This window comes from Brachyhypopomus gauderio, chromosome 15 (assembly GCF_052324685.1).
Source record: "Brachyhypopomus gauderio isolate BG-103 chromosome 15, BGAUD_0.2, whole genome shotgun sequence".
NCBI lineage: Eukaryota > Metazoa > Chordata > Actinopteri > Gymnotiformes > Hypopomidae > Brachyhypopomus > Brachyhypopomus gauderio.
Window position 1 is genome coordinate 6,753,259 of NC_135225.1, and position 21,869 is coordinate 6,775,127.

General features: G+C 48.1%; 1 protein-coding gene across 1 annotated transcript in view; it reads left to right on the top strand.

Annotated features, from left to right (window-relative positions):
* smap1 (small ArfGAP 1) overlaps window positions 1–21,869 on the top strand; it is a 94,886-nt gene that overhangs the window by 59,944 nt on the left and 13,073 nt on the right. Inside the window, 1 exon segment of the mRNA XM_076974347.1 lies at window positions 18,131–18,209. Within this exon segment, the coding sequence (XP_076830462.1) occupies window positions 18,131–18,209 (79 nt within the window).

Sequence of the window (21,869 nt, forward strand, 5' to 3'; positions counted from 1 at the left end):
CTCTCTCTCTCTCTCTCTCTCACACACACACACACACACACACACACACACACACACACACACACACACACACACACACACACATGGAGGTGTGAGAAGCTGGTGGCAGGGTCCAGATGGTTTTGCGTGCAGCTGGCTGTTTGCCTGAGTCTCTGTGGAGGCACCTTGTGTTGAGAGAACTCTTATAGTTGCTGTATGTTTCTGTCTGGATGCATAGGCTAGTCTTAGCATATTGTCCTGTGTGCTGTCTTCTTACAGGATGCTTTAATAACTTCATGGGGCATTTGTGATCTGTTTAACAACATAATGAAAGGAATTGTGTATTAGAATTATGGTATTCCAGTCTAGTGATATGGATTATTCTAAATAATTTTCTGCAGTTGTATATATTGTATTTTTATGAAAGTGCAAAAAAGTTATTGTGAAAAATAATGACGATACATAAAGAGTAATATCCTTCTCATTTGAATGATAACAATTGGTAACTTATTAATTAACAATATTTAGATTGCCAACTGGGTGTCTGGATATAGTTATTAACGATTACCAAATCGTCGGGTTGTTGTCTTAGCTTTTAAAACAATTATGGCTATTGTAAAATAAGAAAATGTTACTGTGATGGATATTTACTCGCAAGGTAATAATGATGAAGGTGCAGTGCAGACGTGTTATTAAAAGCGTGAGTGTGTGAACGTGTGTGTGAAGTTAAGCTGAAAGGCCACTGACAGTTTGTTGGAAACACTTCTAATTAAAAAGGTATAGGCATGTATTGAAAGTGAGGATCAGGGTTTGGTGTGTGTGTGCCCGTGTGCGCGTGTGTGCGCGTGTATGTGTGCATGTGTGTGTGTGTGTGTGTGTGTGTTCCAATCATACCTTCATAGTAAAATTCAGCTTATAGATTAGTAATATACTATGATGGTATAATATAATGAGGTTGAGAGCTTCTTTAATTGAGATTCTTCAAATCAGTAAGACCTGAACCTCTAGACCAGGTATCACCAAATGGCGGACCGCGGTCCGGATCCGGACCCGAACGCCGTCCTGTCCGGACCCAATCACATTCCTGATTACTGGATACGGACCCAAATGCCAAAAAATATTTAACGGGAGACTATATTTTAAACCGGAGAAGTTATTTTCAGACGAGTGTTACGTTCAACACCCCCCCCCCGCTCAACAACTTTCGTTCGCCACCGCGGACCCGGACCTAAGGTCTGAGCTATCTGCCAAAAATGGACCGCGGAAAGATTTAATTGATTACCCCTGCTCTAGACTGTAGCTCTAAAGTGCTGTAGGTGGCCATGTCTGTGATGTGTAGGTGGCCATGTCTGTGATGTGTAGGTGGCCATGTCTGTGATGTGTAGGTGGCCATGTCGGTGATGTGTAGGTGGCCATGTCGGTGATGTGTAGGTGGCCATGTCGGTGATGTGTAGGTGGCCATGTCGGTGATGTGTAGGTGGCCATGTCTGTGATGTGTAGGTGGCCATGTCGGTGATGTGTAGGTGGCCATGTCTGTGATGTTCTCACGCTCTTAGACAGCAGCAGACGCTCCAGTGAGTCGCACAAGCAATGGCGGCAGGAGCAGACAACCTAGCTTGGTGCCATGACGATGCGTGAAACTTGTTGACATAATATCAAATGTGGTCATTAATGCTATGGGGAGGGGCAGAAATATTCCTGAAGAACCTGAAGGGTTTTCAATTTCTTATAACCTCCTAAAAAACGTCTTTATTATGACACTGACATAGAACAGTAACGTTTTAATGCTCGTCTTTGAGAAGTTAAAACACAGAAGAGGCCGCAGGTGTTGGAAACGTCTTCCTTAGATGAAGCCTGTTTTGTTTCGGTGAAAGTAATGCAAGAACTAACTCCAGTCTGGCTGCTAACAGCTTTCTTACACCCTTGAAGTATCGAACATAAGAGTTGGATCTTTCTGTGATTCGAGGAGGCGAGAGATTAGTGCCATGTTCATTTGTGGTAGGGTGTATGAAGTGCTTTTCGTTACAGTCCAATAAAGAGAGAGTAGATTACAGGACTCTGCAGGATAGACATCTAAACCTGGCCTTCAATGTTGGTTATTTGGTTGACGTCTTCCTCATGATCTTCTTCACTTACTGGTGCATCCAAGGTTTCTGTTTGGATGTTTAATTTTGGAAATTGTTACGATATGCAAATATATTGTTGGTCCTTGAGTTCTTTATGTGTTTGTAATTTGACTTCAAAATACTGCAATAAATTACAAAAATAACTGCTTTTGGGTTATGACGGATATTCCCTGCTGTGTCCTGTGTTGTAGATATAATAGGTTTTGTTCGAGTTCATTTGATAAATGTTTTCCAGTAAAATGTTTACAGAAAACTGTCATTAGTAGTAAGTGGAGCAGTGGTGTAGTCATTTTAATAAAGGCTGCATTTTCTCAACGTCAAGTTGATTGCTTCATCTTTTGTAACTGTTTTGTCTGTAGGACGTGTTACATTAGAACCGAGTGGCCGTGTTTATGTTGCTCTACCATGTGTCTTTTGTCTTGTGTTTTTTTGTTTACTGTCATTGTGGTGTTGCCTGTTTGTAAATGTGGAAGTGATTTCTGGAAAGTCATTGGTTTCCTGGAAGCATGTGCGGTGGTGGCGTGTCGTAATCCTAATCTCCAGGTGCTTTCTGAGGATTAGATATGGGAGCAGATCTTCATGGGTGTTCACTGTTCATCTGCCTGTGCACCTACCGCAGCCTTAACCACTTTGGATTTGCACTCCGTCTACTGGACAAAAGTGAGTGTATCAGAAATTAAATCTGATGTTGATCCTCTTTGCAATCAATACAGCCAAGCCCCTTCTGACCTGCTTCATATGGGGAAGCTACACGTACATCTAGTCTCCTCGGGCCTTCATCTTGGTCTTCATCAGTTGGTGGATGCTTAGAACCGTTCCCTCTGGTCAGTGTTTGGGTCCTCACCTAATATTGTCCACCTGTCTGCTTCTGTCTCCAGTGTTCTTGCATTCTCTACACTATTGGTCAGACGTATTGAAGACCTCTCCCCTCAGAGAGGAATAATGAGTTTATTGCTTTTTGAGAAGCTTAGACACGCTTTGAAAAGCCACACAAAACATTTCGATCACACCCAGAGTGCCTTTCCCACTTTCCCCCTTAAACCCAAGGTTAATTAATCCCCTTGATACACCTTAAGTCATTAAGAGCCTTCTACACAATGACTGACCATGTTTCTCAAGACAATTTAAAAATCTGTTCATCACCTGGATAAAAAAAAAAAACAGATAGTGGAAATATTCATCACCACATACATTCAATGTTAGAATTCCACCAGTATTTAGAGTCAGTATTAATTAACCTGTGAACTGACACTTTAGGCTGTGCAAAAATGGCCTTTTTTAACACTTGTTCTACTTGCTAACAGAATGTACTGTTAATTTTAATTACATAACTGTTGAGACTGGGCTGCTTGTTCTGTTATCATTATAATGTTTTATGTTTTGATCTTACATTTAATCAGTATATATTTAAAGGAATCGTACGTGCTCACGAGGCTGTTGCACGCTGATCTTTCTTCAGCTAGACATCCCTGTGTATGGCACAACCTCTTCAAGTACCACGGGCACATGACAGGCCTCAATTAGAGTCCAATCAAATGTCAACTCAAAGAGCGCTGGAAAAGAAACCAGGGCTTTGAAGGGTTCCAGTATGGTAGCACATAGGTAGTAGCATCGACATGCTAATATCCGCAGGCCTGGTGTTCACACTGTGTGCATCGTATGCATGTAGCTGAGGTGTAATGAATACATGCAGTACAGACATTGTTAGAAATGTGCTACAATGCCCACAGCTGTGTTTTCTGAGCACGGGAACACACACACACACACACACACACACACACACACACACACACACACACACACACACACACACACACACACCGTATGGATGTGTGTGTTCCTGCTCTGGCCATGCTGGAATAATGACGTACTGCCAGGTGATGTTCCCTCTTTGAAGTCTGGTGGAGGTGAAATGCATAATTAATGCTGATGAGATATTTCAGGCTCTAGCAATAATCTGAGTAGCACGCTCACACAAACGCAGTTTTCACTCCAATCTCACTTCCTCAGAACTTTCAGCTTCATTTTTAAACACCAAGTCTTTTTTTAAATTGATCAGGATTCTTCAACCCATTCAGCTACTGTGCTCAATAGAATAGAAAGTTAAACCCTCCCCAAAGTGTCAATTTTTATTTTATTTTTTGGTATCAGGTCTCTCCTTCAGAACGCCTGTGCCAGAGAAATGGCCCCAATCCCATTTTTGTAAATGTAATTTAAATGTAGCCCACTGGACTGAGTGGCTTGACTGAAATGAAAAACAACAAACAAAAAAAATCACAATATATCTGTCCTCTCTGTGTCCCTCCTCTCTTTTTCTTTCCATTTCTCTTTCTCTCACTCTCTCTATTTCACTCACCAGCCTCAGGACAGCAGATAATGTAGAATGTGGTCACGTGATAATGGCCATATTCTCCTTTCTGCTCCGTGCCTAATATAGACTAATAATGACCTTGGGGCTCTATACCACACACAGGAGGAGGAGAAGAGGGGAGGGGCTTGTGGAAAAGATGATTGTTGAGGGGAAAGGTGAAGAGCCAGAGAGAGGGAAATGGGGGGGGGGGGGGGGGGGGGCGAGGAAGAGGGAACGGAGGGAGACAGATGAGAGGGGAGGAGAGTCTGGAGAGAGAACACAGCGGGAAGGCAGCTCAGCTCTGAGAACAGGGGGCGGAGACGGGGGCGTGGCCACGGGAGGAGGAAGTGATGAGGAACACGACAGAGTGCGATGGCGGGTGGAGGGGGGGGGGGGTGCATATGCCAGCGAAGAAGAGGGAGAGAGAACCAAAAGAAGCAGGTGGGTAAGTGCGGGGGGGGGGGGGGCAGACAGGAGGTGATTTTACAGGGTGATGGTGAAACGTTCCCCGAGTCACACGTGCAGAGAATGGGATTATGAGGGTCAGTGTGTCCTCATCCTCAAGGCCAGACAATGTTGTGTGTGTGTGTGTGTGTGTGTGTGTGTGTGTGTGTGTGTGTGTGTGTGTGTGTGTGTGTGTGTGTGTGTGTGTGTGTGTGTGTGTGTGTGACACACGCGCACTCGTATGTCTCACACACTCCCACATTCAACGTGCTTGTTTCCAGCAGAAGCATGTCTGTTCCACTGTATCTCCACACACACACACACACACACACACACACACACACACACACACACACACAAGGCTAACGGCGACGGCCTCCATCTCCACGCGCTGCGGCGTTACGTGCGAGTGGCGTTCGGTATGAAGGACACTCGGTGTCCCAGAAGCTGAGTGTGTCCTGCTCTGACCTCCCACAGGCAGCAGGGCCACATGCGTCTCCGCTCCGTGTTTAGTTATTAATCAGCCTGGCCACGCTCGGCTCTCGGAGTTTTATTCTCCCCTGCTGTGCCGCAGAACCTTCTCACCTCCCCCACCGCACCCCCCCTCACACACTTTAAAACTTGGTTATGTGAAGTGTTAGTTGCTTTCCAGGCCTACATATCTTTTGTGTGAAAAATGTAATTTGAAGATGTGATATGCATGTGCGTGTCTGCTGGGGTGGGTGTGTGTGGGCACATATACAAACGCGTGTGTGTGCCAGGTCTCTTCAGCTACCTTCAACCTCTCAATGGTGATAACAAGGTGTGGGTGTGTGTGTGTTTGTGTCATTTTGTTTTGGGTTTTTTATTATTATTATTATTATTAACCAAAGCCCTGAGTTTCCAGCATCTAATACATTGAAGAGAAATAACTGTCAGGGATTGAAATAAGGTGTAAGATTTGGACTAGGAAAGGAGTTGGAAACTAAAATGAGAGTTGTAGACAAGTGGAGAGAGGTAGAGGAGGGAGAGAGGTAGAGGAGAGAGAGAGGTAGAGGAGGGAGAGAGAGAGGTAGAGGAGGGAGGGAGAGAGGTAGAGGAGGGAGAGAGGTAGAGGAGGGAGAGAGGTAGAGGAGGGAGAGAGGTAGAGGAGAGAGAGAGGTAGAGGAGGGAGAGAGAGAGGTAGAGGAGGGAGAGAGAGAGGTAGCGGAGAGAGAGAGGTAGAGGAGGGAGAGAGGTAGAGGAGGGAGAGAGGTAGAGGAGGGAGAGAGAGAGGTAGAGGAGGAAGAGCGGTAGAGGAGGGAGAGAGGTAGAGGAGGGAGAGAGGTAGAGGAGGGAGAGAGGTAGCGGAGGGAGAGAGGTAGCAGAGGGAGAGAGGTAGAGGAGGGAGAGAGAGAGGTAGCAGAGGGAGAGAGGTAGCGGAGGGAGAGAGAGAGGTAGCGGAGGGAGAGAGGTAGAGGAGGGAGAGAGGTAGCGGAGGGAGAGAGGTAGCGGAGGGAGGGAGAGAGGTAGCGGAGGGAGAGAGGTAGAGGAGGGAGAGAGGTAGCGGAGGGAGAGAGAGAGGTAGCGGAGGGAGAGAGGTAGAGGAGGGAGAGAGAGAGGTAGCGGAGGGAGAGAGGTAGAGGAGGGAGAGAGGTAGAGGAGGGAGAGAGAGAGGTAGAGGAGGGAGAGAGGTAGAGGAGGGAGAGAGAGAGGTAGAGGAGGGAGAGAGGTAGAGGAGGGAGAGAGAGAGGTAGAGGAGAGAGAATTGATGCGATGAAGAGAAATGCAAACAATGGAAGGAGGGGTTTTCAGTCCCCCGACTCTGTGGGAAGAGATGATGTCGTTTCAGCAGGGCTGCCATGAACTAGTGGCCAAAGAGAACTCATCTGTAAGATTGCCTACAATGCATTTACACACATATACACACACACACACACACACACACACACACACACACACACACACACACACACACACACACACACAACTTGCAGACATAAAAGAAAAATAAAAGCCATAGATCCCTGAAGTTATTAGACACCTATTCTCCCCGGTGCTCTAAAGGAATGCTTGATTGCACCATGGACTTGTTGGACTGTGTTAAATTACCATACAGGGCATGTATCACTGGAATGTGTTTTTCTTGACTTTGCAAGGGCTCATAGTGACCAACGTATCACGTATAGCCAGTAACCAATTAATCGTTATAGTTGCAGGTCATATGAGCGATGTATTAATCTTTGAGAGAAAATAAAATACGAAAGACACGATCGGCTTCTTAGAAACTTGGAGACAAGGTCTCAATCTTGTTTTATTGCTCAAATAACAGAATGAAGTTTTAGTATTATGTGGTTTTAAAGTTAAATCAGAGCAGGCATTACACTCACTTCTAACAGGTCGCGTTGAAATATCAGATTTCCCTTGAAAGACGATCGTATACTGTACTTGCCTGCATAGCGCAGTTAAATACCAGAGCTCTTTTTATAAAGACACGTTATAAAGATACGTTCACCTTTTGATTCCTGATGTGGATTTAAATGTAATGAACGTCGACCTCACTGGTTTTGACAAAACTTTCCGATGGAAGAACGCATCGCTCATGTATTGGAAGTTGAGACACCAGCATCTTGCTACCTACCCAGAGAGCCTTGTCAAAATATGGACAAACCTTCATCCGAGGGAGAGAGAATCACACGTCTCCTGATGTTCACTGCTTACCACTCAGCCATTAAAAGTAGGCGAAGGGCTTAGCATTACAGCCTGGCAAAGCTAATATCCTATATAGTGAAAGGTTATTTAATAAATGCCGTGAAATGGAAGCTTACGTTAGCTTTTGGCATCGTCCCAGTTCTGGCCCTAAGCACCAAGTTTCTCCTTGAAGTGTACACTTCTTGTCGAAGGACGGGTAGAATGGAGGGGTAGATGCGTTCAGAGGAGGGGTAAAGGTGTTCAGAGGAGGGGTAAAAGTGTTCACATGAGGGGTAAGGCGTTCAGAGGAAGGGTAAAGGCGTTCAGAGGAGGGGTAAAGGCGTTCAGAGGAGGGGTAAAGGTGTTCAGAGGAGGGGTAAAAGTGTTCACATGAGGGGTAAGGCGTTCAGAGGAAGGGTAAAGGCGTTCAGAGGAGGGGTAAAGGCGTTCAGAGGAGGGGTAAGGCGTTCAGAGGAGGGGTAAAGGTGTTCAGAGGAGAGGTAGATGCATTCAGGGGAGGGGTAAAGGTGTTCAGAGGAGGGGTAGGTGCGTTCATAGTAGGGGTAAAGGCGTTCAGGGGAGGGGTAAAGGCATTCAGAGGAGGGTCGCGAGCAGAACGGGGAAATGCTCAGTGCCTTTCGCCATTTACCGTATTTAGCCGCCACACTGAGTTTCACGGTTGCGTCGTTTTTCGCAGTGTTTTGTCGCTTTGTCCCTATAGCGACACCAATAAATTGATGTGCCACGTGGTGCCTGTATATCTGCTCGGCTTTTCGAAGTCAAGTGAACCTTTCATTCTCACTATACAACAAGGAGCGCAGATGTAGAAGACTGCTTCGATGTGCAAATATAACACAAGGCAAGTGCACACGCGGCAGACAGACATGTGTGTAGCAAATAAATATAGAAATAGACAGACATATTGTAGGAAATAAATATAGAAATATATTGCACGTCATATAGAAAAATATTGCGCGTCGCTCAAAGCGGTGGTGTAACAAAGTGTAAACCTGAATGACAAGGTGCTTAAGGGACGGGTACTGAATTTCTAACATTACATACAAAAAAAAACAAGCTTCTCAACACTTGCTAAAGCCAAACCAGCAGTGAGCGAATTGTTTGCAATGTCCATTAACAAAGCTGTGAAGGGGCTTAAAGAGATGACCTAAAGCACCATATACATTTGATCCAGCAGATAGGAGAAGGACTGTCAAGGTCCTGGTGTCAGCAATGGGACAGGGCCTTTGTATGCTAAAACACATGCAATCTGTTCTTTCTGAGAGACTTGCTTCAGCCAGTTAGTCTCATAACAGGTGAACTGACTCGTGACTGATTGGTGGAAACATCGTCACTGGCGAATAGGCGATTGGCCAATCAACATGCCTGATAAAGCTTTTTTTTTTTGTACTTATCCTGCTTTCTCACGTCACAATGATTCATTTTAGAGTCCAAAATATTCTCCATTTGTGTAGTGCTCCAGCGTGTTGAAGAATCACAACCAATCTAATGGTATGTCAGAGTGTGTGTGTGTGTGTGTGTGTGTGTGTGTGTGTGTGTGTGTGGGAGAGGGGCTACGCGTGTGCGCGCATCTCCGCATGCTGAAGGGACTGTTTCTGTGAGACTGAGTCATCAGTGTATAGGAGGATTTGATATCGCTCAATGTGAAGCTCCTGCTAGGCACAAGCTGGCCAGTAAACGTACAGATCAATGCTGACTGCGTTAGCATAAATCAGGAGAGACAGGATCACAGCACACCCCCCCCCCCCCCCCCCACACACACACACACACACACACACACACACACACAGCAACCCCAGCAGGAACATAAGACTCCATAATGACTTGATCAGATTGGGGACTGCTTATGATTATTAACAATAAAGCTCCGCCCGACGGTTAACGGCCGAAATTACGGCTTGATGGAGTGTGATGACGTCACCCACCCGGGACGGCTCCACCCACGGCAGGTGCCATCTCCAGCACTGAGCAGCGTGCAGACCAGCCTACAGACTCACCGCACACTGCCAAGCTTGTTGTCAGTGTGCATTTGGCTGGCTGTGTGAGTGGGACTGCAGCCTAACCGTAATGAACACTGCTCTCTGACAAACAGCACTCCTCATCTTAACTAGACATCTTGTTAAGCACAGTCTGAGATCGGCTCTCCACGGGGCCGCACAGGCCCGGCATAGCCCCACGCACGCACGCACGCACACACCTGCAAACAGGCGATCGATAGTGTTGCTACGGGGAGCCTGATCAATATCGCCTGGATTTAGAGTGGCGGGCGAGCAGAGATTTAGTTGAGACTATTTTCCCAAGTAGCCCCAGGAGAGCAGAAGAACGCGCAGTGCTCGACGTGTGTGTGTGTGTGTGTGTGTGTGTGTGTGTGTGTGTGTGTGTGTGTGTGTGTGTGTGTGTGTGTGTGTGTGTGTGTGCGCGTGTGTGCACTCACCAGCCCTCTCTGTTGAAATGAAGCAGAAAGGAGCTGCATGTTTGTGTGTGCTGTGAATGCCTCAGCCCGCTTGACTTTTAAAGCCCCCACCTGCCTGTTGTGGATGCTCTCCAGCAGGGCGGCGCCTGCCTGAAGCCTGAAGCTTGCGCCGTGTGAGGTGCGTCCTGTCACGGCCCGCCCGAGGCCCCAGCTGCGATGCTCGGCACCACTGCGGGGTTTTGATCTCGCCAGTCCGCCGAAGACTTGCAGAAAATCCACCTTCGGCTTCGGTGCTACAACTGCTGTAGTTATGTGGTGCAGATGAAGATGGAGCCTTCTGGAAAGGCGTAATTAAAAAGGTTTAGCGGCGGCTTGCAGGCACAAGCTAGACGGCTGTGGTACGAGCCTTTGTGATGCGATACTCACTGACGAGCGGCCAGATAACAGCAGCTGTCAGCAAGCGCTCGTGGTACTTAAGCGCACGTGCACGATGAAACATCTAATGTTAACACGGACGTGCACGCCAAAGTGCCTGTTATTAATGTGCATGCGCACAGCAAAGCGTCTGATATTAACACGCATGTGCACACCAAAGAGTCTGATAGAGTCTCGCGCCAAAATGTCTGACATTAAAGTGTATGCCAAAGTGGCTGATTTAAACACACAGACTAAATGCTTGATATTAACATGCACGCCAAAGTGTCTGATATTAATGCGCATGCCAAAGTGTCTGATATTAACACGAAAACAGATGGCAAATTCCTGATATTAAAGTGCACAGACGAACCAAAGCACACAGGAGAATGTGAACGAGCCTGATGCGAAAACGCCCCCGGACTTCAAAGCACCTTTGTTGCACGGCCCCCACAGCGGTGTCTGAGCAGACCACTCCCTGCGTGGTTGGGCGGGTCCCTCGCGAAAGGCTGCCCACAGCAGCAATAAATCCAATTACTTTATGCAAAGTCGCTGCTGTTGTACTTGTAATAAGAACCAAACAGAGCTCGTGTTTGCCGGTGTTAACGGGGCGCTGTGAACAGACGCTGGAGTGCTTTGATGTGGTGGGAGTGATGGTGCCGGCGGGGGTGGGTCGGACTCGGGCTGCCGGAGGGACGTAACGGAGCACCGCGCCGGGGGGGCGAGGGAACGCGCCGTTTCTGCAACCCCGCCCCTCCACGAGCCGTTTCAACAAGCCCCGCCCACCCCCACGCAGGCAGGCATGCCCGTCCACAACCACCACCCCCGACAAGAGGCTTCAAAGGGTGGTGACAGGCCACGCCCCCCAGCACTGTCCTCATCACCATTACTGTCTCTCCACTCCATTTTCCCTCTCCCCTTTCCAGTTTCCCATCATCCCACTCTTCAAAGGAGGCAATCTTTTTAAACGCCGTCACGGCTCCCAAATTTCTTTTGCATTGATCTTTGCTTGGTGCGTACATTGTTTTAGCACATCAAGGTGTCGAGCTAGATGGCCATTTCAGAGTCCTCTGGCTGGAGGTGATGAAATCTGTCTTGGCCCACCCCGTGTCCCAGTGGGAGAGTGGCTTTTAAGAGCCTTCTACACCTTCTAGATATTACAGGCTATTGAGTTCACTTTGGGCCTCAATTTATTCCGATATCATCTTGAATTAAAATGTCTTTTCTGTTTGTGTCTGCATAGAAGACGTAGAGATTCGTTTTATGACGAGAGGAAAATGCATTTATTGCAGCAGGAAGGTTTATTTTTTATTTTTTTCTCATTGTTAATAGACTTTGTGAAGATAATAGATGGTGTGATATGCTCTGGCATTTATCTGGAGCAGAGAAATACATTTTCTGTAGGCACACTGCTGCCCACGTCTCACTGGAGGAGGTTCTAGCCTCAGTGGTCTTCTCCTCCTTATTCATGGTGGCAGGCCATCGGTAGCTGAACATTGCGTCTGACCTTTGCAAAAACAATTTAGCGAGGAGCCGGGGGAGGACGTGTGTGCGTGGTTGGAGCTCGGAGAGCGCCGCCCACCTGCGCTTGGCCACGCCCACCCCACAGCCGTGTGCATGTGTGGGAGAGTAACAAATGGAGAAAGAATGTGTGTGTGTGTGTGTCTGTCCATGTGTGCCTTCAGGACTGTTACAGGTGCGTCGTTTTTGAAAGGAGAGTCAAAGCTGTCTTGGTCTCAAAACCTTCCGTCTTCCCTGTGCCCAGAGAGCCGTTATCAGGCCTGTGTATCGGTGTGTTGCGTCCCAGGGCCACGCCAGACACGTGCAGAGCGAGAGAGACTCTTCAGGCAGAAGACAGAAGCTGAATAGGAATTTAATTTACAGAGTTGTGAGTAATTTGCGCGAGATGTGAGTTGAGCGGTAAGGAGCTGGATGATGTGTAGGCGAGGACATTTGCATAAAATAGCCTCCATTTCCAGGCCATTGTAATGCCTGAAGTCAGCATCACTGCGGGGGAGGGGGGGCGCACGGCAGGTTCTCCTTATATCAGATCACTTAACTGCACGGGCGTGACCCAAAATCAATGAACGGAGATTACGGGACGGCGCTAGACACGAGATGGGACCGGGTGCCGTCCGCGTCGGGTTCCACACAGACGTTCCGGAACCCATTTAGATTCCAATCCCTTGTAATCGGATTGTAGGCCTCGGGACGACTGCGGTCGACACGGCGATGGAGTGTTAATGCGGAAGGGCGTCGGCATGGGAACGAGACGGATGGGTTTTTGGGGGGGGGTTCTGGAGGTGAGGATGTCCAGGACAGTGATGAGATGGGAATGGATGTATGTGAAGTGATCGTTTGTTTGTGTGGATGAAGGCCACGGCTGACCTTCTTGCTCTAAGCTTCTTCTTCTTCTTCTTGAATCCAGTGCAGCAACTCTGGAACATACTGTGTCTGTCACGCGAGGATTTAGAGTTTTTAGTTAGCGCTACGAAACCTCTTTGCTAGTTGCTAGGGATGTGTGTGCATGAGTGTGTGTTCGGCTGTGATGCTATGTCGTGGGCTGCATCTCCACGGCTGGGATTTGTCATCGCTGGCCGGACTCTTCTTGCACACCCGTCATTAAGCTGAGAGCTCGCTCTGACACAGCCGTGCTAGAGAAACGCTGCACTTCAGTTCGTGACCTGCGTGACCAGCGTCCTATTGTCGAGTTTTGGCTCCCGTCTGCATGTTCCTGCATTACCTCTAATGTTATTTTTTATTTACTTATGATCAGTACCCCCCCCCCCCCCCCCCCCCCAAAGAAATCCTCCCAAATATTTACTTCATACATGGTGAGAGGCCCATACAGGCACAGAGAGCAACACTGTAGAAAGATTTCACAAACCACCAAAGCCCCAATAAAGCTGTTGAGAGAGTTATTGCTTTGAGTGCCGTGGTTGTGAATTGTGCTGTGCTCTTTCTAAAGAATAGCTCTGCTTTATCTCCGAATCCCCCAGCAGTGACGGTGTTTGCTTTATTACAGACCCCCTCCCCACCCCAAGCACTCTCTGAATTTGCTGTTTGGCCTTTGACGATTCACTGACATTCTGCACTGCAGTGTTAACTGGTGTGGAAGGAGTGTGTGTCCACTGAGCCCTGCTGAAGCAGTGTGTGTGTGTGTGTGTGTGTGTGTGTGTGTGTGTGTGTGTGTGTGTGTGTGTGTGTGTGTGTGTGACGTGCTCATGTGGAAGGGCCCGTTAGCAGACAGAAGGCAGCAGTGATGGGTGTGAGGGACGTGGACAGTGTCCTTGGGTCCAGGTTACAGCGCCGGTCCTCTGGATGACGGCGCATCCTCCCACTCTCTCCATCCGTTAGCACGCGTCCGCTCACAGAAGAGAACACAGTTGGTGGCGGTTGTTATCTGTAGGTTGGAACTGACTTGCAGATTGTGTGTTTGTGTGTGTTTTATGCTTGTATTAGTGCAGCACCCCTATGTGCTTTTATCCGAGCAAGCCCACTCTGATTAGATGGCCTTTCTTTGTGCTTTTATTTCCCTGATCTAGTCTCTCGTTATCCTCTCTGCACATTACATTGATGGCGGTGTGATCTGACACCTGTGTTGCATTATCAGTGCCGTGTGTGAATATTAGTATTAGTATAGTACTAGAACACATCAGCTGACCTGATAAGCGTGCGGTTGGTTGTGCGGTCCAGACCACCACAGGACCCGATAAACATCACTCACCTGGTTTAGCGTGGTAACATCGAAAGAGTTCTACCAAAGAGAATACCAAAGCCATTGAGTGACCACCAGGTAGGGCTTTATGTATAGAAAATATATCCTACATTATCCATATGCTATATCCTACATATCCTACATTTTAATTTCTGTCTCCTTGCCTTTGGGTACTTAGTAATTCATAGCCTGTCTCCATATTTAGCATGTCTGTGTTTCTCTTCTTTCATTTCACATTTCAGAGCTGAAAAGGCTTCTGTAGGTGTATTATGGGATGCTGTTGTCGTGTCTGTCCTGCTCACAGATGCTGTGCCTTACTTTGCCCTTTATTGTTAATGGTGTTCGTTCTCCTTCGGTGTTTACTGGTGTGTGTGCGTACAGGAACGTGTGCAGTGTTTTTCGGCAGGACGCCAGATCATGTTTGCAGTTCCGCCTCTCAAGAAATCATATTTTTCGTTCTCGGCCCACGCTGCCGTGTGTTATCCGTCGCTTGGAGAGCTGTTGATCTGATCCGAACTATGCAACACAGCCTGTCCCGCATAGTGAATGAGCTGTAACAGATGAAACTACATCAGTGTGCTAGTGCACAAACACACACACACACACACACACACACACACACACACACACACACACACACACACTGCCTGCTAAGTGCATAAAGTGCGTGGAGCACCACGTCCAGGGTTGTGAGGTAGGCCTCCTCCTGGTCTGAAGCGACGTGATTGGCCGACGGCGTGGCGTGGGAGTGTGTCCGCGCGTCCCTGCAGCTCTGATGGCGTTTGCGGGGCAGCGGCGTGGCGAACGCCTAGCGAGGGTGACCCAGATGGAGTTACTCCACCATCAAAAGGAAGTGTTGATGAATTAGGGATGACCTTGCTGCCCGCGGCCCGCGAGACACAGCTCAGAGTTCAACTCATTTCACAGGCACTTACTCGGAGGCCGCGGGAAGGCGGCGACGGGCGAGTCCGAGAACGAGCGCCAACGGTCCAGACGTGTAGAGTGGGGAGGCCTGATTGATGGATCCAGTGAATATAAGTGAAGGTGATACAAAGGCAGTACTGGTAATATATGATGGCTTTAGTGGGTTTGTGTGTGTGTGTGTGTGTGTGTGTGTGTATGTGTGTGTCTTTTTGAAGATGTGTTTGTCCTCTGTCCTGATCTGTGACTTTCCTTTCTCCAGACTACGCAATTACGTAGCAAATGAATGGTGTGTCTGACGGCATGAATGGCGTTAGGTGTGTGTGCACACACGTGTCTGTGTCTGGCTTGTTGCCACAACTTGGAAGAGAACGAATTAAAGTGTATTTCATGCAAAGCGAACCATTTAAGTACTACAGATTTCCATCCTGGGGGTAAATGAGGCCTGATCCCCAGGATGTGCAGGAAAGGTGAAGATTGTGTTCCACTCCCAGTTCCTGTGTTGCTCAGACATCTGGAGACGTAAAGGTCACATCAGTGGAAGGGTCTGCTCAGGGCAGGCGTAACGCACCGCTGCAGACATCCCGGGACGGGAGGGTGATCAGTGCTTCGCTGCTCAACATTCTGCCAGACAGACTTTTGAGTGTGTTTGTGTGTTTGTTTGTTTTTTTTTGGGGGGGGAGGGGGGATGTAAGATCAGTTTTGTGTGTGTGTAATTTCTCAGATCTGCTCAGCATGGTTAATGATGGTGGTCAGTACAGATGGCTCTGCTCAGGTATATGTGGGTCTCCCAGCCCGTGGTTGGCTAATGACATCCTCTGCTAGCTTTGAAGTTCAGCCCTGTGACACGCCAGATCAAATTTGTTCATTTTAGTGTGTGTGTGTGTGTGTGTGTGTGTGTGTGTGTGTGTGTGTGTGTGTGTGTGTGTGTGGGCGTACATACACACACATCTAGTCCACATCCTCTGTATTCCCCCCCCCCCCCCACTACCCCATCCATCAGTGGTCAGTTTGGGACCACTGCTGACAGGATATTATTTCGGTGGTAGTGCGCCACTCTCAACCCCCCAGTGACGCTGACGTGTGTGTGTGTGTGTGTGTGTGTGTGTGTGTGTGTGTGTGTGTGTGTGTGTGTGTGTGTGTGGGTGTTGTGGTGATGTGATATTATTTCGGTGGTAGTGCGCCACTCTCAACCCCCCAGTGACGCTGACGTGTGTGTGTGTGTGTGTGTGTGTGTGTGTGTGTGTGTGTGTGTGTGTGTGTGTGTGGGTGTTGTGGTGATGTGATATTATTTCGGTGGTAGTGCGCCACTCTCAACCCCCCAGTGACGCTGACGTGTGTGTGTGTGTGTGTGTGTGTGTGTGTGTGTGTGTGTGTGTGTGTGTGTGTGTGTGTGTGTGTGTGTGTGTGTGTGTGTGTGTGGGTGTTGTGGTGATGTGATATTATTTCGGTGGTAGTGCGCCACTCTCAACCCCCCAGTGACGCTGACGTGTGTGTGTGTGTGTGTGTGTGTGTGTGGGTGTTGTGGTGATGTGATATTATTTCGGTGGTAGTGGGCCACTCTCACCCCCCCAGTGACGCTGACGTGTGTGTGTGTGTGTGTGTGTGTGTGTGTGTGTGTGTGTGTGTGTGTGTGTGTGTGTGTGTGTGTGTGCGTGTGTGTGTGCGTGTGTGCGTGCGTGCGTGCGTGCGTGCGTGCGTGTGTGTGTGTTGTGGTGATGTGATGGTCAGACACCACAGTGTTGCCAGAGATGGTAGATGCATCCCTGTCAGCACTAGGTTGAGCGCCCTGCGGTCCACTCATCACCAGGCAACAGCACACACACACATACACACACGCTCGCACACACACACACATACATTTTGTAAATATATGCTCTTACATGCATGGTGTAGAGATGATCGTGTTTGTGCAAGAGGAGAACATGTGGCTTAATTTGCTGCAACGTATCTTCTTGGGTGTAAAACCCTTTATGGGTTCAAGGATTTAAACCCTTAGGTGTAAATCCCAGAACCCAAAAAGCACTTGTGATATGTCACCAGTAACAGCTACTCATCCGAGGACTATTCTGTCTATCCTTTCTTTCCATCCCTCCATCACATCTTTTTGCCTTTAAAAAGCAGTGGGTGTAGAATGCAGCCAAATGGCACATCTATACAAAATCATATTTATTATTCACTTTTTTAGTGTTAATAAGGCAGATGCCAAGTTCTGGCGTCTTGATTGGCTGGCGACAGCAGCAGCTGCTGGGAATGTTTTAGTCTCTGTTGGGTTCTTCCTTTCTGGCTCCCACACCACAGAAGAACAGCTGGAAACTGCCCGTTCTGGACTACTCATGATGTTCTGTGTGTGAGCATGCCAGCTTGTACACACATGTGTACGTGTGTGTGTGTGTGTGTGTGTGTGTGTGTGTGTGTGTGTGTGTGTGTGTGTGTGTGTGTGTGTTTACGCTTGTGTGTGTGTGTGTGTGTGTGTGTGTGTGTGTGTGTGTTTACGCTTGTGTGTGTGTGTGTGTGTGTGTGTGTGTGTGTGTGTGTGTGTATACGTATGTGTGTATACATGTGTGTGCGTGTGTGTGTGTGTGCACATGTGTGTACGTGTGAGTGTGTGTATATGTGTATGTGTGTGAGTGAGAGAGTAATGGTTTTTAAAGGCCTCTCAGGCTTTGATCCGTTCTCTGCCACATCTCTCATCGATCAGCAGTTAAGCCGGGATTAGAGTCTGACTTCTCACCCAGAAATGGCGCTCACAACCAATCACAAAGCAGCACTGGCCACTGTGTCCAGTCACAAATCAGAGAGGTTGAAAAAAACACCTTTTGAAGTTGTGCACTAAAGTGCTTTACCGTCTACTAGGCAGGATTCCTTTGAAAATGCTGCACATTCAGACTACATGAATTCACTTCAGTTAAGTATTCTCAGCACCTCAGCACCATACGTTTTCAAATGAAAACTCCAAAGGTAGAAAACCTTGAAGTAATTTCGATGTACCAAACGTCTATTGTCTGCTTCTCAGAAATTATGGACGACATTAATGATGCTAACCCCAGTGTATCTGTCTTTTCACTCTCTCTCCTCTGTTACTTCCTCTACCACAGAAGAGGGAGGACACTCAAATAGAGTCCAGAGCCAGTCCTAAGAAGAGCACAGAGCCTTCCATCGACCTGCTTGGCCTTGGTAAGACATGAATAATCAATCACCCATTCACCTCCACATCTGAACGACGGCTCTGTCCACCTGAGGAACATTTTCTGCCCGTGTAGCATAGGTTTTGTCTGTAGGAAGAGATCTGAAGTCTAACCCTGATCCATAAGCAGGCGCTGGGTTTCAGATCTCGAGGTTTTGGGCATCGCTGCCCCCCCGAAGCTTGTAATGGTACAGTCCAGCTGGCACTGGAGACGGGTCGTGCTACAGCACCTGGGGGTCTGGGTGACACAGAGAGCGCTTAGCTGACCAAATCATCCTCGCATTGATCGGCGAGGCTGCTTAAGCCACTGAGATCACCGAGCCCAATAGATACTCTATTATTTTCTCCAAAATGAAAACCATTCAGGGCCCTGAAGCTATATTGCACTCGAGTGTCTTTGTTTTTTATCTCTCCTCCTCTCTCGCTCTCTTTCTCTCCATCTTCCTCCTCTCGCTCTCCGTCTCTCTTGATGTCTCCCTCCCTCTTTGTTTGTGTCTGTTATGATGGCTGATGGGGGAGGAGACGGAGAGGGCAGAGTGATGAGGGGGAAAAGGACTGATCATTTAGTGTGTCCATGGCATGGGGGAACCGGCGCGTACGTGAGTGTGTGTGGGGGGGGGCGCACGTGTGGGGGGCGCACGTGTGGGGGGCGCATGTGTGGGGGGGGCGCACGTGTGGGGGGCGCACGTGTGGGGGGCGCACGCGTGCGGCTGCATATGAGAATTGATGTGGTGCGGTGGAAGCTTGCGAGCTGATGATGGAGGCGGTGTGATGGTGTAAGGACAGATCCATGTGTCTTGCTTTTGCGTTTCACTTTACACACGTGGCCGTCTCCCTTGGCAGCGATTGGCAGCCGGGTGTATGATGAGCGCAGAGTGCTTACATCACCGACTGCCTCTCCACCCACCTCTCCACCCAAACCTGTGTGGGTGCTCTCAGAAGACAATAAATTGTATTTTCATGGATTTTATCAACTTTAAGCAGGGTGGGGGGGGGTGGTCGGGGTAGAGAGAATATTACTGAAGATATAGCTCTCCTGTGGCTGTTTTGTATGAAGCACTCACACAGCTCAGACACAGCTTCAGTTTAATGGGAAGAGAAAGTGCAGCGGCCCGTCCCAGCAGGGGCTGCGGCGAGCACACACACGCCTGTCGGCAGCTGCCGTCTCTCTTCAGGCTGATTACGCTCGGCGCTTTGTGGGCCCGGTTAGTAAGCTGGGGGGGCGAAGCGTCTGTAGAAGGCAGCGCAGTCTCTCCTCATCAACCACTCCCTCATGTAGCACACGTGACTACTCTCCTCATCAACCACTCCCTCATGTAGCACACGTGAGTACTCTCCTCATCAACCACTCCCTCATGTAGCACACGTGACTACTCTCCTCATCAACCACTCCCTCATGTAGCACACGTGACTACTCTCCTCATCAACCACTCCCTCATGTAGCACACGTGACTACTCTCCTCATCAACCACTCCCTCATGTAGCACACGTGACTACTCTCCTCATCAACCACTCCCTCGTGTAGCACACGTGGCTACTCTCCTCATCAACCACTCCCTCGTGTAGCACACGTGACTACTCTCCTCATCATCCACTCCCTCGTGTAGCACACGTGAGTACTCTCCTCATCAACCACTCCCTCGTGTAGCACACGTGAGTACTCTCCTCATCAACCACTCCCTCATGTAGCACACGTGACTACTCTCCTCATCAACCACTCCCTCATGTAGCACACGTGACTACTCTCCTCATCAACCACTCCCTCATGTAGGACACGTGAGTACCCTCCTCATCAACCACTCCCTCATGTAGCACACGTGAGTACTCTCCTCATCAACCACTCCCTCATGTAGCACATGTGAGTACTCTCCTCATCAACCACTCCCTCATGTAGGACACGTGAGTACCCTCCTCATCAACCACTCCCTCATGTAGCACACGTGAGTACTCTCCTCATCAACCACTCCCTCATGTAGCACACGTGAGTACTCTATGCTGTTCCGGTTTCATCACATTGAAGGGTGCGTGTGACGCTCTCTCACGCCGGCGGCAGTAGGCATTCGAGGCACGGCAGGGGTGGGTAACTGTGCCTTTCGTGACATAAACGCTGAGGGGGAGGGGTCTCACACACAGGGGAGGAGTCTCACTCGTAGGGGAGGAGTCTCACGCGTAGGGGAGGTGTCAGGTTAAGGGCCCACTGGGAAGTCATGTGCCAGGCAGCCTCAGCCCATTAAGTTGTCAGTGAATCTGCTCCAGACTAGCTTTCCCACTGGTCGTACTGGTGATACCAGCTATCTCACCACACCACACGTGAATTGGTTGCATTTTTTTTCAACCTTCTGTACAGGTAGTATTACTCCTTGCATTCTGATGATTTTGTTTTCATAGTTGTTTTCATTTGTATTCCCCGGTTTTGCAGTGATATGAAGAGTGACAGTGAAATATTTTAATCTGCTCATTGGTTTTCTGCCACAAACAATGGCTGAAAATTTATATCATATAATTTAAAAAGAAAACCCCAAAAGCTTTTGTTGCTAAAGCTTCATTCTGTACTGACCAACATGCCATCTAACTGTTCAGATCACCAGATGAGGTTTATTGTCATTTTTAATAAAATCTTTATATTAAAGATCATCCTTATGACTGACAGAAACATCTGGGTCTTTGCTTATAGTACTGACTGGAAACTAAAACCTATTCAGCATTACATGCACCTTAGGTTATTATGTCTCAACAAGCCTGTTCACAAACAGTCAGTGTTTTTTCTCTCACTTCACTGTGCTGCCCTCAAAGACCTAACTGCGCTAACTGCTAGCTAGCGTCTGAACATCAAATTCTCTCTTAGTGTGAAGCATTTCAAGTGCATTATTACAAAATGCAAGACATTTAATAAATATAAATGTGTTGCCTGCATCATTCAATTGAAATTAAGTTTGACTTTGAAATAATTTGACATCGAAACTGCCGATTACTTTTCTAATAAAATGATATACGTAATACTTTTTGCGAAACTCACCAGTGACACCAGTAGTCTCAGCAAATTTACTCCAAACATTGTTGCCTTGATCCAAGTCCCATTTTGCAGCACATCGCGCTGGTCAGATTCATTTACATAACGTACACCACACTGCATTTCTCCCAACTCAACATGGCCAAGTCTGACGTAACTGATCCTTGAAGACTAGGACTTGTTGAATTTCGCTGCCATGCACTGGATGTAAATGCACTGTTACGGTGTACTGGGCACGGTCCCCAGAGGAACGTTGCTGAGATTGCTGGTGTCCGATCACAGAGGCATCCAGTCACCTAAATGGCTTCATCTGACCCATGTTGACCCGGTTACACCAGCCAACACTGGTGCCATCTGCCTCATGGTAACTTCAGCAGTTTCTGCCTAGAAACAGTACAAACATAAAGATTATTGTTACATTAGGCAATCTAGGCTAATTAAGCAGAAAATGGCTAGCAGGGCAAGTAACCGCTCCAAGTGGGTAAGGGGTGTGGACATCTATTCTTTTACAAACAAAATCAAAGGCTGAATCTGAAAGGGATTAGGCGTTGGCCCAGTAGTTTGAGAAGTGGTGGCTCAAGTGGTTCCGGGCCCTTACCTGGCTAGGTGGATGCATCTTCGTCATCAGTTACATGTGAGG